Genomic DNA, 22,701 nt, shown 5'->3' with positions numbered 1-22,701 from the left:
CTTTATGTTACAGGCCTACGAAAATGCATTTCGTTCTATAAACGGTAACTTTAATTGAATTTCCTTCCCGTTTTTTGCAACCGAGTCTAAACCATGTTAGCGACTGTGAAAAATGAAATGAATTAGAGTTGAAATCGAATTAGAATTGAAATAAAACTGTGAGAGAGAGCAAGACAATGCTGACCTAACAAAAGAGGCCTCAAAGCTATGCGAGTCAACAAAATGGTGGATATTTGTTTTTTAAGCCCTTCCCAGACCGGGTGTTGCCACTCCCCCGGACAGACAGACAGACAGAATCACCTACGGAGAATATATATACAGATTTTATACAAATTAGTCAGTATTTTGCTTACCAGTAACAGTCTCAAACACATTTTGCACGAATAAATAGTTTTTTTGAAAGTGTGAGATTAAGCTATACCCTGAAAAAACTCCAAATCTCAATCAGTATTGTTCATACTGGAAACAAAAATAGTACAGTCAGATCCCGCTATTCGCTGATTCGGCGTATTCACGGTTGATAAGTTGCACCTGCTTTTTTATTTGCGGCCCTATGTCCAGTGTATGTGTTTTTTCGCTGATGCTTAAAAAAAAAAAAATTAATAATAATAATAATATTCACGAGCCGCAAGCATGACAGTTATAAAACCCATCTTTCACCAGCGGCGCAAAAAGCAGCTGGACATTGGCAAAAAAACATCTTCTACGAGCCATGATCATGACCTGTTTCTAAACATTGCTTCACGTGATATCTCGCCGTTCAAGTGGTAAACATTGCTTCACATGATATCTCCCCGTTCAAGTGGTAAACATTGCCAAGCAGGATATCCCGCCATTAACACTGGGAATAGCTTACCGTGAAATCCCGCCATTCACGCTGTGAATAGCTTCACGTGATATCCCGCCATTCACGCTGTGAATAGCTTCACGTGATATCCCGCCATTCACGCTGTGAATAGCTTCACGTGACATCCCGCCACTCACGCTGTGAATAGCTTCACATGATATCCCGCCATTCACGCTGTGAATAGCTTCACGTGATATCCCGCCATTCACGCTGTGAATAGCTTCACGTGATATCCCGCCATTCACGCTGTGAATAGCTTCACGTGATATCCCGCCACTAACGCTGTGAATAGCTTCACGTAATATCCCGCCATTCAGGCTGTGAATAGCTTCACGTGATATCCCGCCATTCACGCTGTGAATAGCTTCACGTGATATCCCGCCATTCACGCTGTGAATAGCTTCACGTGATATCCCGCCATTCACGCTTTGAATAGCTTCAAGTGATATACTGCCATTCACACTGTGAATAGCTTCACGGGATATCCCGCCATTCACGCTGTCAATAGCTTCACGGGATATCCCGCCATTCACACTTTGTTTGAATAGCATCACGTGATATCCCGCCATTCACGCTGTGAATAGCTTCACGTGATATCCCGCCATTCACGCTGTGAATAGCTTCACATGATATCCCGCCATTCACGCTGTGAATAGCTTCACATGATATCCCGCCATTCACGCTGTGAATAGCTTCACGTGATATCCCGCAATTCACGCTTTGAATAGCTTCAAGTGATATCCTGCCATTCACACTGTGAATACCTTCACGTGATATCCTGCCATTCACGCTGTGAATAGCTTCAAGTGATATCCCGCCATTCACACTGTGAATACCTTCACGTGATATCCTGCCATTCACACTTTGAATAGCTTCACGTGATATCCCGCCATTCACACTGTGAATACCTTCACGTGATATCCTGCCATTCACGCTGTGAATAGCTTCACGTGATATCCCGCCATTCATGCTGTGAATAGCTTCAAGTGATATCCTGCCATTCACACTGTGAATACCTTCACGTGATATCCCGCCATTCACACTTTGAATAGCTTCAAGTGATATCCCGCCATTCACGCTGTGAATACCTTCACGTGATATCCTGCCATTCACGCTGTGAATAGCTTCACGTGATATCCCGCCATTCACGCTTTGAATAGCTTCAAGTGATATCCTGCCATTCACACTGTGAATACCTTCACGTGATATCCTGCCATTCACGCTGTGAATACCTTCACGTGATATCCTGCCATTCACGCTTTGAATAGCTTCACGTGATATCCTGCCATTCACACTGTGAATTGCTTCACGTGATATCCCGCCATTCACGCTGTGAATAGCTTCAGGTGATATCCTGCCATTCACACTGTGAATAACTTCACATGATATCCCGCCATTCACGCTGTGAATAGCTTCATATGATATCCCGCCATTCACGCTGTGAATAGCTTCACGTGATATCCCGCCATTCATGCTGTGAATAGCTTCACGTGATATCCCGCCATTCACGCTTTGAATAGCTTCAAGTGATGTCCTGCCATTCACACTGTGAATTGCTTCACGTGATATCCCGCCATTCACGCTTTGAATAGCTTCATGTGATATCCTGCCATTCACGCTTTGAATAGCTTCACATATCCCGCCATTCACGCTTTGAATAGCTTCATGTGATATCCTGCCATTCACGCTTTGAATACCTTCATGTGATATCCTGCCATTCACACTGTGAATAGCTTCACGTGATATCCCGCCATTCATGCTGTGAATAGCTTCACGTGATATCCCGCCATTCACGCTTTGAATAGCTTCAAGTGATATCCTGCCATTCACACTGTGAATAGCTTCACGTGATATCCCGCCATTCACGCTTTGAATCGCTTCATGTGATATCCTGCCATTCACGCTTTGAATAGTTTCACGTGATATCCCGCCATTCACGCCTTGAACAGCTTCATGTGATATCCTGCCATTCACGCTTTGAATACCTTCATGTGATATCCTGCCATTCACACTGTGAATAGCTTCACGTGATATCCTGCCATTCACCCTGTGAATAGCTTCACGTGATATCCCGCCATTCACGCTGTGAATAGCTTCACGTGATATCCCGCCATTCACACTGTGAATAGCTTCACGTGATATCCCACCATTCATGCTGTGAATAGCTTCACGTGATTTCCCACCATTCACGCTGTGAATAGCTTTACGTAATATCCCGCCATTCACGCTGTGAATAGCTTCACGTGATATCCCGCCATTCACGCTTTGAATAGCTTCAAGTGATATCCTGCCATTCACACTGTGAATAGCTTCACGTGATATCCTGCCATTCACGCTGTGAATAGCTTCACGGGATATCCCGCCATTCACACTGTGAATAGCTTCACGGGATATCCCGCCATTCACACTGTGAATAGCTTCACGTGATATCCCGCCATTCACACTGTGAATAGCTTCACGGGATATCCCGCCATTCACACTGTGAATAGCTTCACGTGATATCCCGCCATTCACACTGTGAATAGTTTCACGTGATATCCCGTCATTCACACTGTGAATAGCTTCACGTGATATCCCGCCATTCACACTGTGAATAGCTTCACGTGATATCCTGCCATTCACACTGTGAATAGCTTCACGTGATATCCCACCATTCACGCTGTGAATAGCTTCACGTGATTTCCCACCATTCACACTGTGAATAGCTTCACGTGACATCCTGCCATTCACACTGTGAATAGCTTCACGGGATATCCCGTCATTCACGCTGTGAATAGGTTCACGTGATATCCCGCCATTCACGCTGTGAATAGCTTCACGTGATATCCCACCATTCACACTGTGAATACCTTCACGTGATATCCTGCCATTCACACTGTGAATAGCTTCACGTGATATCCTGCCATTCACACTGTGAATAGCTTCACGGGATATCCCGTCATTCACACTGTGAATAGCTTCACGTGATATCCCTCTGTTCACACTGCGAATAGCTTCACGGGATATCCCGTCATTCACACTGTGAATACCTTCACGTGATATCCTGCCATTCACACTGTGAATAGCTTCACGTGATATCCTGCCATTCACACTGTGATTAGCTTCAAGGGATATCCCGCCATTCACACTGTGAATAGCTTCACGTGATGTCCCTCTGTTCACACTGTGAATAGCTTCATGTGATATCCTGCCATTCACACTGTGAATAGCTTCACGGGATATCCCGCCATTCACACTGTGAATAGCTTCACGGGATATCCCGCCATTCACACTGTGAATAGTTTCACGTGATATCCCTCTGTTCACACTGTGAATAGCTTCACGTGATGTCCCTCTGTTCACACTGTGAATAGCTTCACATGATGTCCCTCTGTTCACACTGTGAATAGCTTCACGTGATGTCCCTCAGTTAACATGGTGAATAGCTTCACGTGATGTCCCTCTGTTCACACAGTGAACAGCTTCACGTGATATCCCGTTCATTCACACTGTGAACAGCTTCACGTGATATCCCGTTCATTCACACTGTGAACAGCTTCACGTGATATCCTGCCATTCACACTGTGAACAGCTTCACGTGATATCCCGTTCATTCACACTGTGAATAGCTTCACGTGATATCCCGTTCATTCACACTGTGAACAGCTTCACGTGATATCCTGCCATTCACACTGTGAACAGCTTTACGTGATATCCCGTTCATTCACACTGTGAATAGCTTCACGTGATATCCCGTTCATTCACACACTGTGAACAGCTTCACGTGATATCCCTCTGTTCACGCTGTGACTAGCTTCACATGATATCACGTCATTCACACTGTGAATAGCTTCACGTGATATCCCTCTGTTCACACTGCGAATAGCTTCACGGGATATCCCGTCATTCACACTGTGAATACCTTCATGTGATATCCTGCCATTCACACTGTGAATAGCTTCACGTGATATCCCGCCATTCACACTGTGATTAGCTTCAAGGGATATCCCGCCATTCACACTGTGAATAGCTTCACGTGATGTCCCTCTGTTCACACTGTGAATAGCTTCATGTGATATCCTGCCATTCACACTGTGAATAGCTTCACGGGATATCCCGCCATTCACACTGTGAATAGTTTCACGTGATATCCCTCTGTTCACACTGTGAATAGCTTCACGTGATGTCCCTCTGTTCACACTGTGAATAGCTTCACATGATGTCCCTCTGTTCACACTGTGAATAGCTTCAGGTAATGTCCCTCAGTTAACACTGTGAATAGCTTCACGTGATGTCCCTCTGTTCACACAGTGAATAGCTTCACGTGATATCCCGTTCATTCACACTGTGAACAGCTTCACGTGATATCCCGTTCATTCACACTGTGAACAGCTTCACGTGATATCCCGTTCATTCACACTGTGAACAGCTTCACGTGATATCCTGCCATTCACACTGTGAACAGCTTCACGTGATATCCCGTTCATTCACACTGTGAATAGCTTCACGTGATATCCCGTTCATTCACACTGTGAACAGCTTCACGTGATATCCTGCCATTCACACTGTGAACAGCTTCACGTGATATCCCGTTCATTCACACTGTGAATAGCTTCACGTGATATCCCGCCATTCACACTGTGAATAGCTTCACGTGATATCCCGTTCATTCACACTGTGAACAGCTTCACGTGATATCCCGCCATTCACGCTGTGAATAGCTTCACGTGATATCCCGCCATTCACGCTTTGAATTGCTTCAAGTGATATCCCGCCATTCACGCTGTGAATAGCTTCACGTGATATCCCGCCATTCACGCTGTGAATAGCTTCACATGATATCCCGCCATTCACGCTTTGAATAGCATCAAGTGATATCCCGCCATTCACGCTGTGAATAGCTTCACGTGATATCCCGTTCATTCACGCTGTGAATAGCTTCACGTGATATCCCGCCATTCACGCTGTGAATAACTTAACGTGATATCCCACCATTCACGCTTTGAATAGCATCAAGTGATATCCCGCCATTCACGCTGTGAATGGCTTCACGTGATATCCCGTTCATTCACGCTGTGAATAGCTTCATGTGATATCCCGTTCATTCACTGTGAATAGCTTCACGTGATATCCCGTTCATTCACTGTGAATAGCTTCACGTGATATCCCGTTCATTCACACTGTGAATAGCTTCACGTGATATCCCTCCGTTCACATGGTAAACATTGCTTCGCAGGATGCCTCGCGGGATATCCCAACAGGAGGCATTGCTTCGTGGGATATCCCGCCAATCACACAGTGAACAGCCTCGTGGGATATTCCACCAGCTGCATAACACGTCATCCACGCAAGTTACTGTGCAGAATGATGTTCTGGCAGTGTGGTGTTAAAACGCGAAGATGGAGCTCCAATGCGTCGGCTACTGCGTATGAGGGCAGGGGCTGTGGGGAAGAGAACAGCATGGAGAGGGAAGGGGAGAGTGAGTAAGAGGGAAAAGGGTGTAATCTCAAAAGACCCATTGATAGCGGTCGTGCAAAAAACACAAAAAAACCCCTCCCCCTCCCCGCTCCCCCTCCCCCTCCTAAAAACAACCCTCCCTCCCCCCTCCCCCCCCCCCCCCCCCAAATCCTAGAAAACAGAATTTGATGTAAATTCGTCAATGGGTTAGATGTGATCTCAATGTTGCATTTGATCTCAATTAAAGGTCAAATTAAAAATTAATGGTCACATGAAAGAGGGATAGAGATAGAATTAGAGATCGAGATAGAGAGAAGAGAAACATCAGATGTTTCTTGATTTGCAAAAGTCACGTGACCTTTGACCAGTTGAAAGTAAAATTGAATCAGTCCATCATGGCATCATAGTTGATAAGTTTGGTTGAAATCCCTTATTGTAGTTCACAAGTTGTTGTGAGGACAAAGATTTTCAATTGAAGGTCACATAGCAATACACTGACCATTTGAACCCAAAATCTAATCAATTAATCTTCGCATCATAGGAGAGTAGAACTTTACCAAGTTTGGTTAAAATTCCCTTGGCGGCTCACATGTTATCGCGGCAACAAAAATATGCTATGCACACACAAACGGAGAAACCGAAAGCATAAGTCACGACACATAAGCATAAGCATAAACCGGCTGCAGACAAAAAAAAAATTTTGTTTTTGTTTTTTTTAAACGCAAAAAGAAAAGCGTTGCTCATTGGAACAGATGTGTTTTGTGAGAAATTGCTTTGATTAACAATTAACTCGAGCGTGATGATAATTTCTATTTTGACAAAATCCACATCACTTTTCACAATATGCAAAGTGGAAATGATGCCAATGCGAATTGCTGAGCCAAAAGGGGCCATCTATTTATCATTTACACAGGAGGGCTTGGGGTGGTGGGGAAAGGGTGTGAGGATTATATGAGGGATAAAGACGAGGTGTGGGTGGGAACGGGAGGCATAGTGAGAGAAGGAAAAGTGACGTGAATAAGATGGGGGAGTAATGGGAGGGAAATAACATATTGGGGCAGGGATTCAAAAATTCACCATATTTGCATTAGAGATACTGCAAATTGACGGCCTTCAACTGACATTCTCCAACTGGCCTCCAACCTTTCATATGACATTCTCCTGCTTTTGAAATTATACATTTGTTCACATGGATATGAAATAGATCCGCTCTTTCCCAAATTGCTTGGCAGCGAGATACCTGCTGTGCATCTGCCTCAGAGTCGAAAGCGATGTACCAGCTATCGTTGTGTGCAAATTCACAGCTCAGCATCTCAGGACACCGGTCACGTGCAAACAAGGCCTTGATGTCCTATGCAACGGAAAGTATTAACTCATGGCATGCACCAGAAATGGCATTTATGAGACTGTCAAGAGAGTGCTTTGAACAGCAATACAAGATCGAGCTGGGCAACAGAGACAAGTGCTCACCTCCACAGGCGTATTCTGTGGTATTTCACGCAGAATTACAATACAGCGTTTAGGCAGCACTGGGCGTACACGGCGCCCTGCTTCATCGACCTGCACCACTGAGGAGGCTGCAGAAAACGAGAGACAGGTGCATATCAAACAATGTACACTCAAAGAGAAACTTGTCACTATACAACAAGCTCTGCAAGAGACAAATCACTTACAATCATCACAGCCAGAATTCTTATAATCACATATCAGGCCTTAATCCATGCAGTGTGCCACCTACACTTGAGGACATCAATAATGAGCTGAAGGTCAGAAGTGAGGCGCTTGACGAGGTTAAAGCCAGCGATTGTCTCCACTGGTACATACTGCTGGCTATCCATCTGCGAAAGCAAATATGCATCTCCCGCCAGGTTCTCCCTAAAGAGAAAAGCAGATAGATGTATGGTGTTTGAGTTGAAAAGAGCCTTTTGAATGATTTAAGCCAACTGTAAAACGATTGTGAAGAGGGAGGAAAAAGTGGGTCAGAAAGGAGAATGTGAGATACATTGAGTCGTTAAACTGCCACAATAACAGCTGAATGACATAACAGAGTAGAATGCTGCATTTCCACTGCCATTTACTATGAGTGCTGATTACATCAGGTGCATTCCGCCAGGTAATGTAACACACAGGTGTGGCTTGTTCCTTTTGTGATGCATGGCATGAGGCAAGGAAATTGTAATTTTGGGATATCCTACTCTTTTCTCCAATTTGATAATCATGAGTAATCCAAAAGCAAACTATGGGATGTTTATTAAATATTTGTTATAGATCCCAATTGGAAAGTTCTATAATCCCATTTCATGATGGAAAAACAAATGGACTACATCACCTGTTAAATATTTGATTAATTACATAACTCATTACTTTTGAGATCGCAAGCTGAACATGAGGAATGAAACCATATTGAAAATAAAATCATGTATTCACAAGTCATTAAAAGTTTATTAAAACTCAGCAAGCCATGGTGGGATATGTCTAGTCAGAAAACAACACAGTGTGCAAACTCTCAGCTCGGCACTTTAGGGTCTTCATTAGTATCAACAGATTATATTTACTAGGGCATTGCCCGTACTATATCTATATCTAAAATTATATCCCCCCCCTCTATTTACATGAAATGGTTTGGTCCAAAGCGAACGGCTTGCGAGTACGGTGACAATCCCCCCCCTCTATTTACATGCAATGGTTTGGTCCAAAGCGAACGGCTTCCGGAGTTTGGTAAAGAAATCGCCATCGCGTGCACAAACGCGCAGGAAAGCGAATGAATCGCAAATTCGGTTTTATTAGTTTTAAAACATAGTTTAACGCCAACATAGTTTGCAAACGTGAAATAAATGAATACGCTCTCAAATGTGCCATCCGAGGCAGAGTGTGTCCTCCACGTTCGGCACACGCGATCGTTCGCTGCTCTCTGATTGGTTGAATCGTTTTTTGGACATAGCTCGGTAAGTAATTGTCCGATTAATATGAAACCTTGAAAAGGCACATCCTCGGGTCCCCAGCAATATACCTGGCAAGTTAAAAGTATATCGGACCCGTGGTTGTCGAGAAACAGCGGTCACAGACAAACAGACGTACAAACGTACAGAGATTACTGGAATTATAGATAGATTTATACCAGCCTTATGCACTTTAATTGCCACAGTGATTGGTAAACCTTTACCAAGTCTTTGGTCGGCAGGATAGCCGAGGAAAAAATCTTACACGAATGCAGGCCTGGGGCCTTCGAGGCCCCTCATAAAAGTTGTTGTACTATTATGTTACATCATTATTTTCTTGATATGAGCCTCATTATATGCTCCAATAACTTGGTTACAAATAATTCAGTGACAAAAATATGAAAATCTCATTCATGTTAGTGGGGAAATCTTCACTCATAACACAAATTCAGGCCAGGGGCTTAGAGACCAGGCATAAATGTTGTTGTACTACTATGTTATATCATTATTTTCTTGATATGAGCCTCATTATATGCTCCGATAGCTTGGTTACAAATAATTCAGTGACAAAAATATGAAAATTTTCATTCAGGTTCATGGGAAAAGCTTCATTCTTCATTCATAACACTAATGCAGGCCTGGGGCATTAGAGGTGCCTCATAATTTTTCTTGTGTTATAACAATGTTATATAATTTTTTTTGCTTTGCATGAGCCTTCTTGTATGCTCCTATAACTTGGATATAAATAATTCGATGGAATAAATGTAAAAATATTTCATTCAGATTCGAGGTAAAACCTTCATTCATAAATCCATAACACATTACCCATAACACACTACACATTACCCATAACACATTATACATTACCCATAACACATTATACATTACCCATAACACATTACAAATTACACATAATCATAAGTAATAAAATGCCCAGGCCTCCCAGGACTGCATTGGTGTAGGATTTTTGACAATGTTGTGGACATATATATTCTACATAAAAGGATCAGTGAATCATATTTTTGAGCAAATATTCCTCCATGAGCCTCAACTTTTTAGAGACAAAAAAAAGTTGAAAAACCCTCCCAATTTTTTTTTTTTGCACAAAAAAAGATTATTCATTACTTGTATGGGATTCTTCCAAATAATAGGATCAACGATTCACATTTTCTGAGCAAATACACATCCATGAGCATCACCTTGGATTGAAAAAGGATATGAAAGAAAACAAATCTAGAAAAAATTAAAAATTTAAAAAAAACTTTACACGAATACATTCGTGGGGCCTCCGAGGCCCAATGGCTGCAAAGGTGTAGGATTTGACAGTTGTGGTCATATACATTCTAAATAAAAGGATCAGTGAATCATATTTTCTGAGCAAATACTCCTCCATGAGCCTCACCTTTTTAGAGAAAAAAGTTCAAAAACAAGTACAGATACATTCAAAGTACACCGCCCCCATGCCAAATAATTAAATATCCTACAGCGCGGCATTGCCGGGGCGCCACCGGCGCCCGGCAATACCGCAGTGCAGCTCATTGAGGCTGCATTGGGAGGGAGAGGTGTAAACTAATTGATTGATTAATTGTATAATTAAAATCAATAAAAGATTATCACAAAATATTTTCTTAATCAATTGGCTAATAGCATAACTAAACCACTAGTGCTTCATCCGAAGATGTATCTTTTAGAAATTTAATTAAATAACTCATCAATAAAAAATTAAATAATTAATTGATTAATCAATAAATAAATTAATCGATTAATCAATAAATAATTACTCGATTAAATGATTAATCAATAAATCAAAAATATCCTTCATAGCCACATCACTTGGTCACTGTCATGTCCAAATATTAGCTTCCCAGCTCAAAAGGTGCCTGAGATATTGGCCAAATGAGAAAGAAAATAAATAAATGATTAATAATGAAAATAAATCAATAATAATCATGAAAAAATTAAATTATTAATCAATTCGGTCACAGAACACATAAACCACCACCATTTCATCAGAATCTGTAACTGAAAAAAAGAATTTTTTTTTTTTAGTAATTAATCGAATAATTAAATAATTCATCGATTAATTGATTCATCAATAAATCAAAAATATCCTTGATAGCCACATCACTTGGTCACTCATGACCAAATATCAGCTTCAGAGCTCAAAAGGTGCCTGAGTTAATGGTCAGAAGAGAAAGGAAATTTGATTAATTAAATAAGTACTTAATTAATCGCTAATAATTAAATAACTCCTCAATTAATTAATTATTCAAAAAACAAAAAATACAATTTTTGACAAAGTACTTGCTCACTACTGTGCCAAAATTTCAGCTTCCGAGCTCAAAGGATGGCTGAGATATCGCCCGGACAAACAAACAAACAAGAAAGAAAGAAAACAAGTACACATACATTCAAAGTACACCGCACCTATGCCAAATAATTAAATATCCTCCAGCGCAGCATTGCGGCAAATTGCACCTTAGGCACCCGGCAATACTGCAGTGCAGCTCATAGAGGCTGCATTGGGAGGGAGAGGTGTACGCTAATTGATTGATTAATTGTATAATTAAAATCAATAAAAGATTATCACAAAATATTTTCTTAATCAATTGGCTAATAGCATAACTAAACCACAAGTGCTTCATCCGAAGATGTATCTCTTAGGAATTTAATTAAATGTCATTAATAAAAAATTAAATAATTAATTGATTAATCAATTAATTAATCAATAAATAATTAATCGATTAAATGATTAATCAATACATCAAAAATATCCTTGATAGCCACATCACTTGGTCACTGTCATGTCCAAATATTAGCTTCCCAGCTCAAAAGGTGCCTGAGATATTGGCCAAATGAGAAAGAAAATAAATAAATGATTAATAATGAAAATAAATAAATAATAATCATTAAAAAATTTAATTATCAATCAATTCAGTCACAGAACACATAAACCACCACCATTTCATCAGAATCTGTAACTGGGGGGAAAATGTTTTTTTTAGTAATTAATCGAATAATTAAATAATTAATCGATTCATTGATTAATTGATTAATCAATAAATCAAAAATATCCTTGAAAGCCACATCACCTGGTCACTCATGTCCAAATATTAGCTTCTGAGCTCAAAAGGTGCCTGAGATATTGGCCAAATGAGAAAGAAGATAAATAAATGATTAATAATGAAAATAAATAAATAATAATCATAAAAAAATTAAATTATTAATCAATTCGTTCAGAGAACACATAAACCACCACCATTTCATCAGAATCTGTAAGGATGGCTGAGATATCGCCCGGACAAACAAGAAAGAAAGAAAGAAAGAAAGCAAGAAAGCAAGAAAACAAACAAACAACGAGAGTGAAAACAGAGTACTCCCTTTCAGCGTGCGTCACTGCCGAGCCCCCTTCAGTGCCCAGCAATGACGTTTCGCAATGCCTGGAGATGGCATAGGAAATGTGCGGTGTACAACAAACAAACAAGAAAACAAGAAAACAAACAAACAACCAGAGTGAAAACTGAGTACTCCCTTTCAGCGTGCGTCACGGCCGAGCCCCCTTCGGTGCCCGGCAATGACGATTTGCAATGCCTGGAGATGGCAGAGGAAAGGTGTGGTGTACAAAAAAAAAGCAGAAAAAAATGATTCATTACTTGTATGGGATTCTTCCAAATAATAGGATCAACGATTCACATTTTCAGAGCAAATACACATCCATTGGCATCGACTTGGATTGAAAAAGGGTATGAAATGAAAAATATATATCACAAAAAAGTAAAAAATATATAACCACGAATATATCCTCCGAGGCCCAATGGCTGCGTAATGTAGGATTTTTGACGCCTGCATCGAAGAGTTAAGACACTTGGCAAATTCATAAAACTAGTGAGATACCCGTACTACGCATGGGTGGGAGACCAGAAGCAAACATGCAATGCCGATACGGCGAATGCTAAAGCATGAAACCAATAAATTCCACATTGCTGTTGCACCCTCAGTCGCATGTCAGACATGGACAGCAAGTTCGTGAATGATTTCCATGAAAAACATACCCGTTCGCAAACAAACGGGTACGTTCACGTATAGAAACATCGATCGTGGGTCCGTGGCGAATCTGCATATGGCGATCCGCGAAATTCACGTTTAGAAAGGAGAAACCATCATGGCATGTCGTCATTTACTTGAACTCGATATCTCTTTTTTCATTCCAAACAACATAACTCCAATCACAAATTAATCACAAAATAAGCTTTTAACAACATTGTTAATGTTTCCTTCATTGTAAAAACTACCAAGTCAACAGTTAAAAGGATTTTGAGATGATAGGTGTTACGGCCTTGGCAAGATCGATGCAGACAGCGATCTGTTAGCGTATACACCGCCCAAATAGCTATGTGGAATTCTCTCATGTAGAGATTAAACTCACGTCGTTTGAACTTTGGCCGAGGTCATTATTTACTTTTAATGATGTTTATATACGAATTTAAAAAAAGACAATTGGTTTTGGGTCGTCCTTTCCGCATATCTCGTGGGATTGTTAGTTGGAGAGACGACCGTGATGGCGGGGGGGGGGTTGGCATTCTCTCAAGCAGGGATTCAACCCATGTCCTTATAAAAGGTCTTTGTCCGAGGTCACGGAGTCCGATTGGTGCAACCGATCGGTGCAGCTGTGCAGCCGTTTGTGCAGCACGCAGGAAAATAACATTATGCGGGAGTCCAAACCTGAAAATCCTGGAGGCCAAAGCTGAAATTGGAAAAACAATATACCCTATTTTACTCCAGGAGATCCCAGGATTACCCACCCAAAATATCGTTGCGATCGGTTCAGCCGTTTTTGCGGTACCTTCGAACGGACGGACAAACAGACAGATGGATGGACATTTGGTGAATTATAGTAAGATAATAAATAATGACTTTTTTGCAGGTCAGTTGAGGAGATAAAGAATGGAGAACAACTGCAAACTATGTGACTAGTCTCTTTCCTCTGGGGATATAATGTCGTTGACAGGAAAACGGTGTTCAGGGACTTTTAAAGGCGGCAAATGAACGTCGTGATAATTGATAAAAAAATTGAATGTGTGCATTGGAAAAAATGTTCACAGATAATGTCGACATTCACGTATGGATTCTGAAAAAGGAAGTCAAATGAGAAAGGTTGTGATTGTTGTACGTTGCGTTCAGGCGAGACGGTATTTACATGAGTGAAGACTATGTTTTGTGGCAAGTCCATTAATGCCATGAGTAGGAAAAGTGTTACAACTAATTTAATAAAGTCAGAATAGTTACTTTTCAAGATGAGATCTATGAAAAGAGTAAAGAAAGGAACAGCAACAGAGGAAAGACAGTTATGGCTCAGATCAAGTATTCTTGTGATATACATGCATCAAATGCAGTTTACCATTTGCCGTGTAGTGTTAAGTTCAGAACTGGAAGATACATTTCTGATGATGGTGATGAATCACTAACAAAGAAAAAGAAAGGTAGCCAAAATAATGTTATGAGAGGGAGGCCGCTTTTATGAAAGTTGTTCAGTATTTAGTAAGCAAATAATGAAGAGCGAATAACGGTCAATAGTCTAAATGAAAAGGAGAAAACCGACCTGGGTGACAAACGATGAGCCATTTAGCTTCCCTCTTATGAAATCAAGACTAAAAGACAACTTTGGGGAAGACTATATAATTTCCTAAGTCAATGGAAAACCAAATGTGGTTACATTTGGAGATACAGCATCAAATATAGTTACGTTTGTAGGGGGTAGGGATACCATAGGCCAGGTAGAGTGTATAGATTAGTGTGCTCTGATTGTCCCGAAGAAGAAGAACCACCTCGATGTACTATAAATAGGGATCCGATAAAACGTGTTCGGATCAAGTGTATCTTCGTCCCTATTACGAGGAGTGGGGTATGTTAATTAGCTCAGGGATTATGGGTGATGTATCCCTTGTATGTCGATACCTCCAATTTATTTCCGATGTCCTTTTTGGCACCACACCAGAGACACCAGCCAAAATCGCCCATTAAACAGCTCACTATTAATAAAAACGCACCGGAAGTCATGCATAGAGCCCGACCCCTGACAACCCTGACTTGGGAGGCGCACAGGACGGGAGGGCCCAGGGCCACGCCCAGAAGGTCAGCAATTGGTCAGGGTTTTGATCGGCACCAGCCCAGGGTATGATGGGACTTGCTGATAGGAGCAGGGAAGAGGACGGGAAGACACGACTCGCTGATTGGCGGGGGGACCCCAGATGACGTCAGAGCCTGGGTGATAAAAGAACATGCTAGTGGACATTTTCTCTCTTCTCTTTGCTCTTCTTCTTGGTTTGACGCGCCAGCGGACATTCTCTGTTCTGTTCTCCTTGGCTCCTCGCTCTGACCGATTCCCTCCTGCGCCTGCTTGTTTTGAACTTTGTTGGTGAACGATCGCATTTTTATCCCTCTCTGCACCAACACCCTTCTGGTTCTTCTCCGATTTTGGATCTCATCGTGGGCGGCCGGGCGCCGATATCTTGCTGGTGGTCGTGAGGAGGAAGAGCTGCGGCTTTCCAAGCAAGAGCGACGGGTGGACGAGTGCTGCTGGCTCGCTGCAGAGCGACACACAGCGAGGCTTGGGTTCCCGCCAACGAACGAGCGGTTCCCGCCAACGAACGAGCGGTTCCCACCAACCGAACGAGCGGTTCCCACCAACCGAACGAGCGGTTCCTGCCAAAGAGCAAGCGCATTTTACTGTCAATACCTGGACGAGTTCTGACGAGACGCACCATGGTCGAGCTAAGTGTAATTAAACAACACGTTTTGCTTTTACCATTCTATTTCCCATTGTCTGTATTTGATTGTGTGTGTGGTAACGCTCCATCTAGATATTTTAGTGTTACCGTGTTTTATTTTGTACCGGCCATTTCATAATAAAGCCGGTATTTATTTTTGTACATTTTAAATCCGTTTCGTGTGAGTTTATTTATTACAGGTGAAGACTGCATCGGGGAAGCCGTTCAGGTCAGGCTCCGGTTTCCTCTCTCCCTCTTGCTCCCCCATGCGTATTATCCACCATTTGATTGAATGCCTCAGAGTAACAGCTCGTTTGGTCATCCGTGCTACCCTACGGCAGGGGTCCCAGCCACTTTGATTGACAAAATAATAGGAAAAATAGGAATTCTGATCACAAAAAATAGGAGTTTAATAGGAAAAAACTAGGAAGTAATAGCACAGATTTCAGCATTGGAACAACATCGGTAGCTTTATTGCTGCAAGATTTATGCAAATACATGTACATGTATGGGCATGGACACACCCCCAATGAACTTGGGCCCACCCGTCTTAACATCGACAACAAAAACTATGACTTCTTCTTTTTGGCAGCCACCATGGACTCTATCAAAGTCTGCTTTTTCTTCTCCACTTTTCTCTGCGCCTCCCTGGTTTCCACCATACGAGTCTGTGTCTCTTGAATCTTTTTCTGAGCAGACTCAAGCATGGCCTGAGCTACTGCAATTTCAGTCATGTCACCTTTCTTAAGCGCCACCTTAAGCTTTTTATTTGCTTGATCAAGCAGACTGTTGCTAACAGTCAGTGACATCTGCTGAGATGACTCTTTTGCTGCCAGAGATTTCTCTGTTTTCTTCAAGTCCTCGCTCTTACGAGACAGCTCCGCTGCCTTCTCTACAGCAATCTTAGCTGTTCTCTCTCTTTCTTCTTTCTCTTGCCTGGTTTTCTCCCTGGCTTTCTGTTCATCTTCCTTGGCTTTTCGTTCTTCTTCAAGTCTCTGCATATAGTGCATGTGAGCAGAACGTCCTAACGAGAGGAGTCCCTTTGTGACTGGGACCATTTCGGGCCGGTCACCATACAATCTCATGCCATCCATTGTTGCACGGAGACCATTGATTGATGCCTCGCTCAGACTAACTCTCTCCTTGGTGACACTTTTCCCACTGATTGAGAACGCGCGTTCCACGTCACTGTTTCCGTGAGACAGTGCAAGGACAATCCTTATCATTTGTCTCACTTGGGGGAATTTACAGTTTCCCGTACAGCCTTTTAAAGCCAACACTTTTCCCCAGTAACTGTCCACTCTCTTCATGCAGACTTCTTCTTCATTCTCCTGTGTTTCCTGGGACCAGTCAGTAGGAATGGCTTCCTCTTGGTACACCTTCCATTCATCTGCAATGCTGTCACTGTCAATATTCCTCTTCAGCTGTCTGGACAGGCTCTTGGCTGATTCAAGAGACCATGCAGCAGTCCTGTTTTGTGGCTGCAGACATCTGGCATTCTTTAGGATTTTGTTTGTCAATGGAAGCTTCTTTTGTAGGTGTACTATGGCTGCCTGGTAGCACTTCCTCATCCCAAGATACATCCTTTCCCTCTCAGAGACTTTCAACTTAGCGATACACCGTCGGGTATCCTCTCCCACATCCATGGATTCATTCTCCAGCTGGTTTGCAACAATGGAAACATCAAGGTTTGAGATGTCTTTCACAGCATCAACTGAAGGAGTCTTCATAATTCTTCTGATCAGTTTTTTGAGCAGGTCATGGAGTTTGTCATATAGAATGTGCACAAGTGGTTGCTCTGACTGGAAGGTGAGGAACTCTGCAAATGTTGCTGCCAAGAACTTCAGGAAATGCAGTTGAGCTTTTATTTCCGGTCGCTGTAGTTCTGTTTTGATTCTTTTGTACCTGGGTTTAAACATGTCCTTTGGCTGCTGCTTTGGAAGAAATACCAAGAAATACTCTTTGAGAGATTCCCAGATCTCTATCAGCCGCTCCACTGCAGGTCCCAGTGTCAACCACCTGCACTCGACATGCTTCAAAGGCTTTTTTGGAACAGCACCCAATTTATGCTGAATGTCTTGAAAATCAACAGATCTAGCAGCAGAGCCTTTGAACCAGTAGAAAATGTCCACTGCAAGCTCAGTTAGGTTTCCACAGTACTCTGCAAGTCCTTTGGCAAAAGCATTGTGTACTGTATGGAGAGTACATGTCCCTACATCAAGGAGACCAGGGCCCCTGTTGTCGAGAATGGCTTTGTCAATCTGTCTCCACACAGTGGTGCTCACATTAGGCCCATCACTGCCGAGCATGATAATATCCTGAAGCTGCAGTTTCGATTCATCCAAGGCAGAGATTATTTTCCTGGACAAATCTTCTCCAGTTGCATGACCCATGAGGTAAGTTTTGAGGTGAAATACTAATATCTGTTCCTCGGCATCAGACCAATACCGTACACGGATTTCTAGTTGCTTCAAGTTCTGTTTATTGGTGGTTTCATCATACATGAGGCTGAAGCCAGAAGCTGAATTCTTAACATCAGTGACTATCATGTCCTGAAAATAAGGACCTGTGGCTTCGCTAATGAGATATGAAACTTTCGATGAGCTCATTGAGAAACCATCCGGGATAACACCAGGAAACATTGCCTGCAGAAGATCCTTCAAACCGTCACAGGAAGAGTAGCTCAGATTCGAACGAACAACTTTCAATGTCCATAGAAGTTCTGCTTTTGTAATAGCGTCTTTTTTGGACATACAGACTAAAGCTGCACGACTTGGCTCATCTGTAGAAGCTGACCCTGATGCTGAAGCAGATGAAGTTGATGGTTGAACGAATGTCAGCAACGTCTGTGACCCACCCAGCAGTTCCTTCGCACGCTTCAGGTGCCCTTTGTTTTGGGCATGTTGTGTCAGTTGTTTCACACCCTGATTGTCACACCTCACTTCCGAATGGCACAACGAGCAGTAAGCTGAGAACACTGAGGACTTGCTAGGCTGACACCAGTCAGAAAGCCTACATCCATGTCCACTTTTCAACCACTCTGGGTTAAATTTAGTTCTCCCACCAGGCATTATACTGCTGGGAGTATACCTGTCAAAAAGAAAACAAATATGAGATAAGATTAAATGAATTAGCATAGAAAATCCTAACCTGTTAACGCATGAAGTGGAAAGAACTGTGAACCAAACAGTTTTTTTTTTCAAAACTGAAACATAAGTTAGTAAAATAATGAGAACAAACAAAGTAATTTAAAGGCAAATCAACAAATTTCTTACCGGTCTGCAGATTATACCTGAAACAAGAAAGATGATAAATAACATGTCCTAACATGTTTACCACCCGATAATTGCATTTTCTCCACTGCTGAATAGCTTGAACACTAATCTGAGTTCAAGCTAAGCGATGACAATTCAATTATGTATCTTTGGTATTGTTGTTGTACTATCTTCAGAAGATTATGAAACAACAAGACTTTAACAGTCTTTATTGTTTTTTGTTTGTTTGTTTTTTTATTGTCCTACATTGCTTGCATTACCTATTGTGCAGCATTGCGTATGTAAATTTTAATTCTACTGTAATTTTGTTAAAAGCTGAATATGCAACTACCACACGAAAGTATACAGAATTAAGTTGTAATCCCTATTTTGTGTCGTGGTCCTTCTTTATTATCTGCAATTAAATGATGAAATGTGTGAATTGTCGATTGAATTAGTTCTTTGCCAAATACTATTAGTTTTAGGCAAAATACAATCTCATTGTAATAAGCGAAAGATTGAGTTAAACATGTAGTATCAAATGTCAATGTTTAGCAAATTAGTAGAAAAGTTCAATTTAAGGTAGAATCTTTAGGGAAAGGTTGTTAGTAATAACTGAATAACCGCAAAGTTCACAGTTGGTTTTGTTACTCTAAGTAAAGTACAAACCTTAAAAATTGAGCTCAGCTGAACTTTTGAAATAAGACAAAGGACAATGATAATGGTCAAGGTATCATTCAGTCATTCTTCACAAAGTATATGAGATAATCCAAGAGAAATGCGTGATAAACATAGTTATATTATTTTCATCTCATTTTATCTTTTATAATTCTGTTACTGAATAGCATGAAGCACGAATCATAAAGGTAAAACAATTGTTTGGAAGGATATACTTAATATTAGGACAAAGTCAAAAATAACAATAACATAATATACATAAGATATACATATCATTTCCAGTCGAGATCAATAACAACACGTACTTTACACCTTGGTGTAAACGACATGCCTCCACTTCGTACAGTATTTATTTGTGACGTCATCACTGCATACTCAATTTTTCCTCAACACTGCACTTTGTTGAGTCCTCAAAAATGCACTCACCACTTGTGAAATCGATCGAACAAACGGTTTTCGAGAAAAAGACAAAGAGACATATGTTCTTCGGGGATTTGAGCTTAAAGTCGTTTTGGAAATTTGTCTTGCGATTATGGACCCAGAAAGCAATTCCATGGCTGACGATTGGTATAGGAATGTCTGTTCTGATGCTTAGATACAGAAATTCTACTAATTAATATATCAATTTAAATTTTGGAACATTGAGGGTTAAAAAATAGGAAAAATAGGAATTTCCACCAAAAAATAGGAGATTTATAGGATCCTATTAAAAAGTAGGAATAAATAGGAAAAATAGGAGGGCTGGGACCCCTGCTACGGTGTTCACCACACAAGCATACACAAACGCCTGGAACGCATAATATGTTTGTACACCGCTCCTTTCCTAATCCATCTCCAAGCGCTGCATGACGTCATTGCCGGACACCAAAGGGGGCCACTCGGTTTTTACTCCGTTTGTTTGTTTTCTTTCTTTTTTTTCTTGTTTGTCCGGGCGATATCTCAGCCATCCTTTGAGCTAGGAAGCTGATATTTGGACATAACAATGACCAAGTGATTTGGTTATAAAAGGATATTTTTGATTTATTGATTAATCAATTAATTGATTAATTATTTAGTGCTTAATCAGTTAATCAATTATTTAATTAATTTTCTTGCAGATTTGGCTGAAACAGTGGTGGTTTAGGTATGCCATTAGCCAATTGATTAAGAAATTAATTATTTTACGAGTATTATTTAGTTATTTTAATTATGCAATTAATCAATCAATTATTGTACATCTCTCCCTCCCAATACCGTCGCTTCGTGCTGCACAGCAGCATCCCCAGGTGCCTAAGGTGTCCCGGCAATGCCACGAGTGGAGGAGTTTTTTAAAAGTTTGTTTGACATGGGGGTGCACAAAGACCTAGTGCCAAAGGTACTTTGAATGTATCTGTACTTGTTTTGATTAATTTTGTTCTGAATTGTTGCAAAGTGTAAGATTTTGATTTTTATCAGTTTATTTTCTCCAAACCATAAATGTTAAATGCAAATTCATGATATTTATATTTTCACGGTATTTCTTGGCCTGTTATTTTGAAAGAGATACTCCAAAGGTATGCATAACTATCAGTAATATTTGATTTATACGAGCTATATACAATTTACATACTAAAAAACCGAGGTAATTTTATTAATGTTTTATTAATGTGTGTGTGTATTTATTTATATATATATATATATATATATATATATATATATATATATATATATATATATATATATATATATATATATATATATATATATATATACATACACATACACACACATACATACATACATACATACATACATACATACATATACAGTGGAACCTTGACTTACGAGTTTAATTCGTTCCGTGACCGAGCTCGTAACTCAAATTGCTCGTATCTCAAATCAAATTTCCCCATTGAAATGCATTGAAATGCTATTAATCCGTTCCAGCCCGCCAAAAACCACACCAATTTTTTTTTAAATATACAGTATATATAAAAATATCTCGGCTTTATATTTCACCTGTATGCAGCATACAAGTTGGCAGGATGGCCTGGACTGGAGGTACGCACACTTGACTCTAAACTGTCCAGCCTGGGTTTGAATCCCGACCCAGCTATAACCTGTCATGGGTGAATCACAGGCAGGGTGATTCATCAATGTGTGTACCGCTAAACTGGGCGCCTCGTTTGCGTCCCATTAGTTGTTGGATGTTAAGGATCTCACCGTGTTTTCCACAAAGAGAAGGCGAGCTATCGCCGGCACTCTGAACAAGTTGTGGCCTGGCATGGCATGAACATGAAAACATGAACATGAAATGTTCGACATGAACATGAAATTTTCCGAAATAACCAAAATGCAAAAACTAAAATGCAGCGCTATACGACAGAGATACGTACTGTACGTGCACGGCAAGATAACCACGTGACCAGAACAACCCACCTGGCGGCGTGAACTCGAAATAACCAAAATGCGAAAAAAAAAATGCAGCGCTATACGACAGAGATACGTACTGTACGTGCACGGCAAGATAACCACGTGACCAGAACAACCCACCTGGCGGCGTGAACTCGAAATAACCAAAATGCGGAAAAAAAAATGCAGCGCTATACGACAGAGATACGTACTTGAACGGCAAGATAACCACGTGACCGGGTGGCGAAAGCTCGTAACTCGGATCTCGGCTCGCATCTCAAAGCAATAAACTGCCGGAGCGACGGCTCGTATCTCGAAAAACTCGTAAGTTGGGGCACTCGTAAGTCAAGGTTCCACTGTATATATATATCTATATAGTTTCATCGCAAAACGCGATAAATCCACAGGAT

General features: G+C 41.1%; 1 protein-coding gene across 4 annotated transcripts in view; it reads right to left on the bottom strand.

Annotated features, from left to right (window-relative positions):
* The window catches only part of LOC137437554 (uncharacterized), a 113,410-nt gene that overhangs the window by 32,207 nt on the left and 58,502 nt on the right, over positions 1–22,701 (bottom strand). For all 4 annotated transcript variants that reach the window (XM_068131977.2, XM_068131978.2, XM_068131979.2 and 1 more), the window contains exons 4-6: positions 8,022–8,158; positions 7,754–7,860; positions 7,524–7,634 (exon numbers count right to left, since the gene is read on the bottom strand). In XM_068131977.2, the coding sequence (XP_067988078.2) occupies positions 7,524–7,634; positions 7,754–7,860; positions 8,022–8,158 (355 nt within the window). The remainder of the gene's footprint in view (positions 1–7,523; positions 7,635–7,753; positions 7,861–8,021; positions 8,159–22,701) is intronic.

Source organism: Myxine glutinosa, chromosome 12 (assembly GCF_964187855.1).
Source record: "Myxine glutinosa chromosome 12, kmMyxGlut1.1, whole genome shotgun sequence".
Classification (NCBI taxonomy): domain Eukaryota; kingdom Metazoa; phylum Chordata; class Myxini; order Myxiniformes; family Myxinidae; genus Myxine; species Myxine glutinosa.
This window is presented reverse-complemented; position numbering and strand designations above follow the sequence as displayed.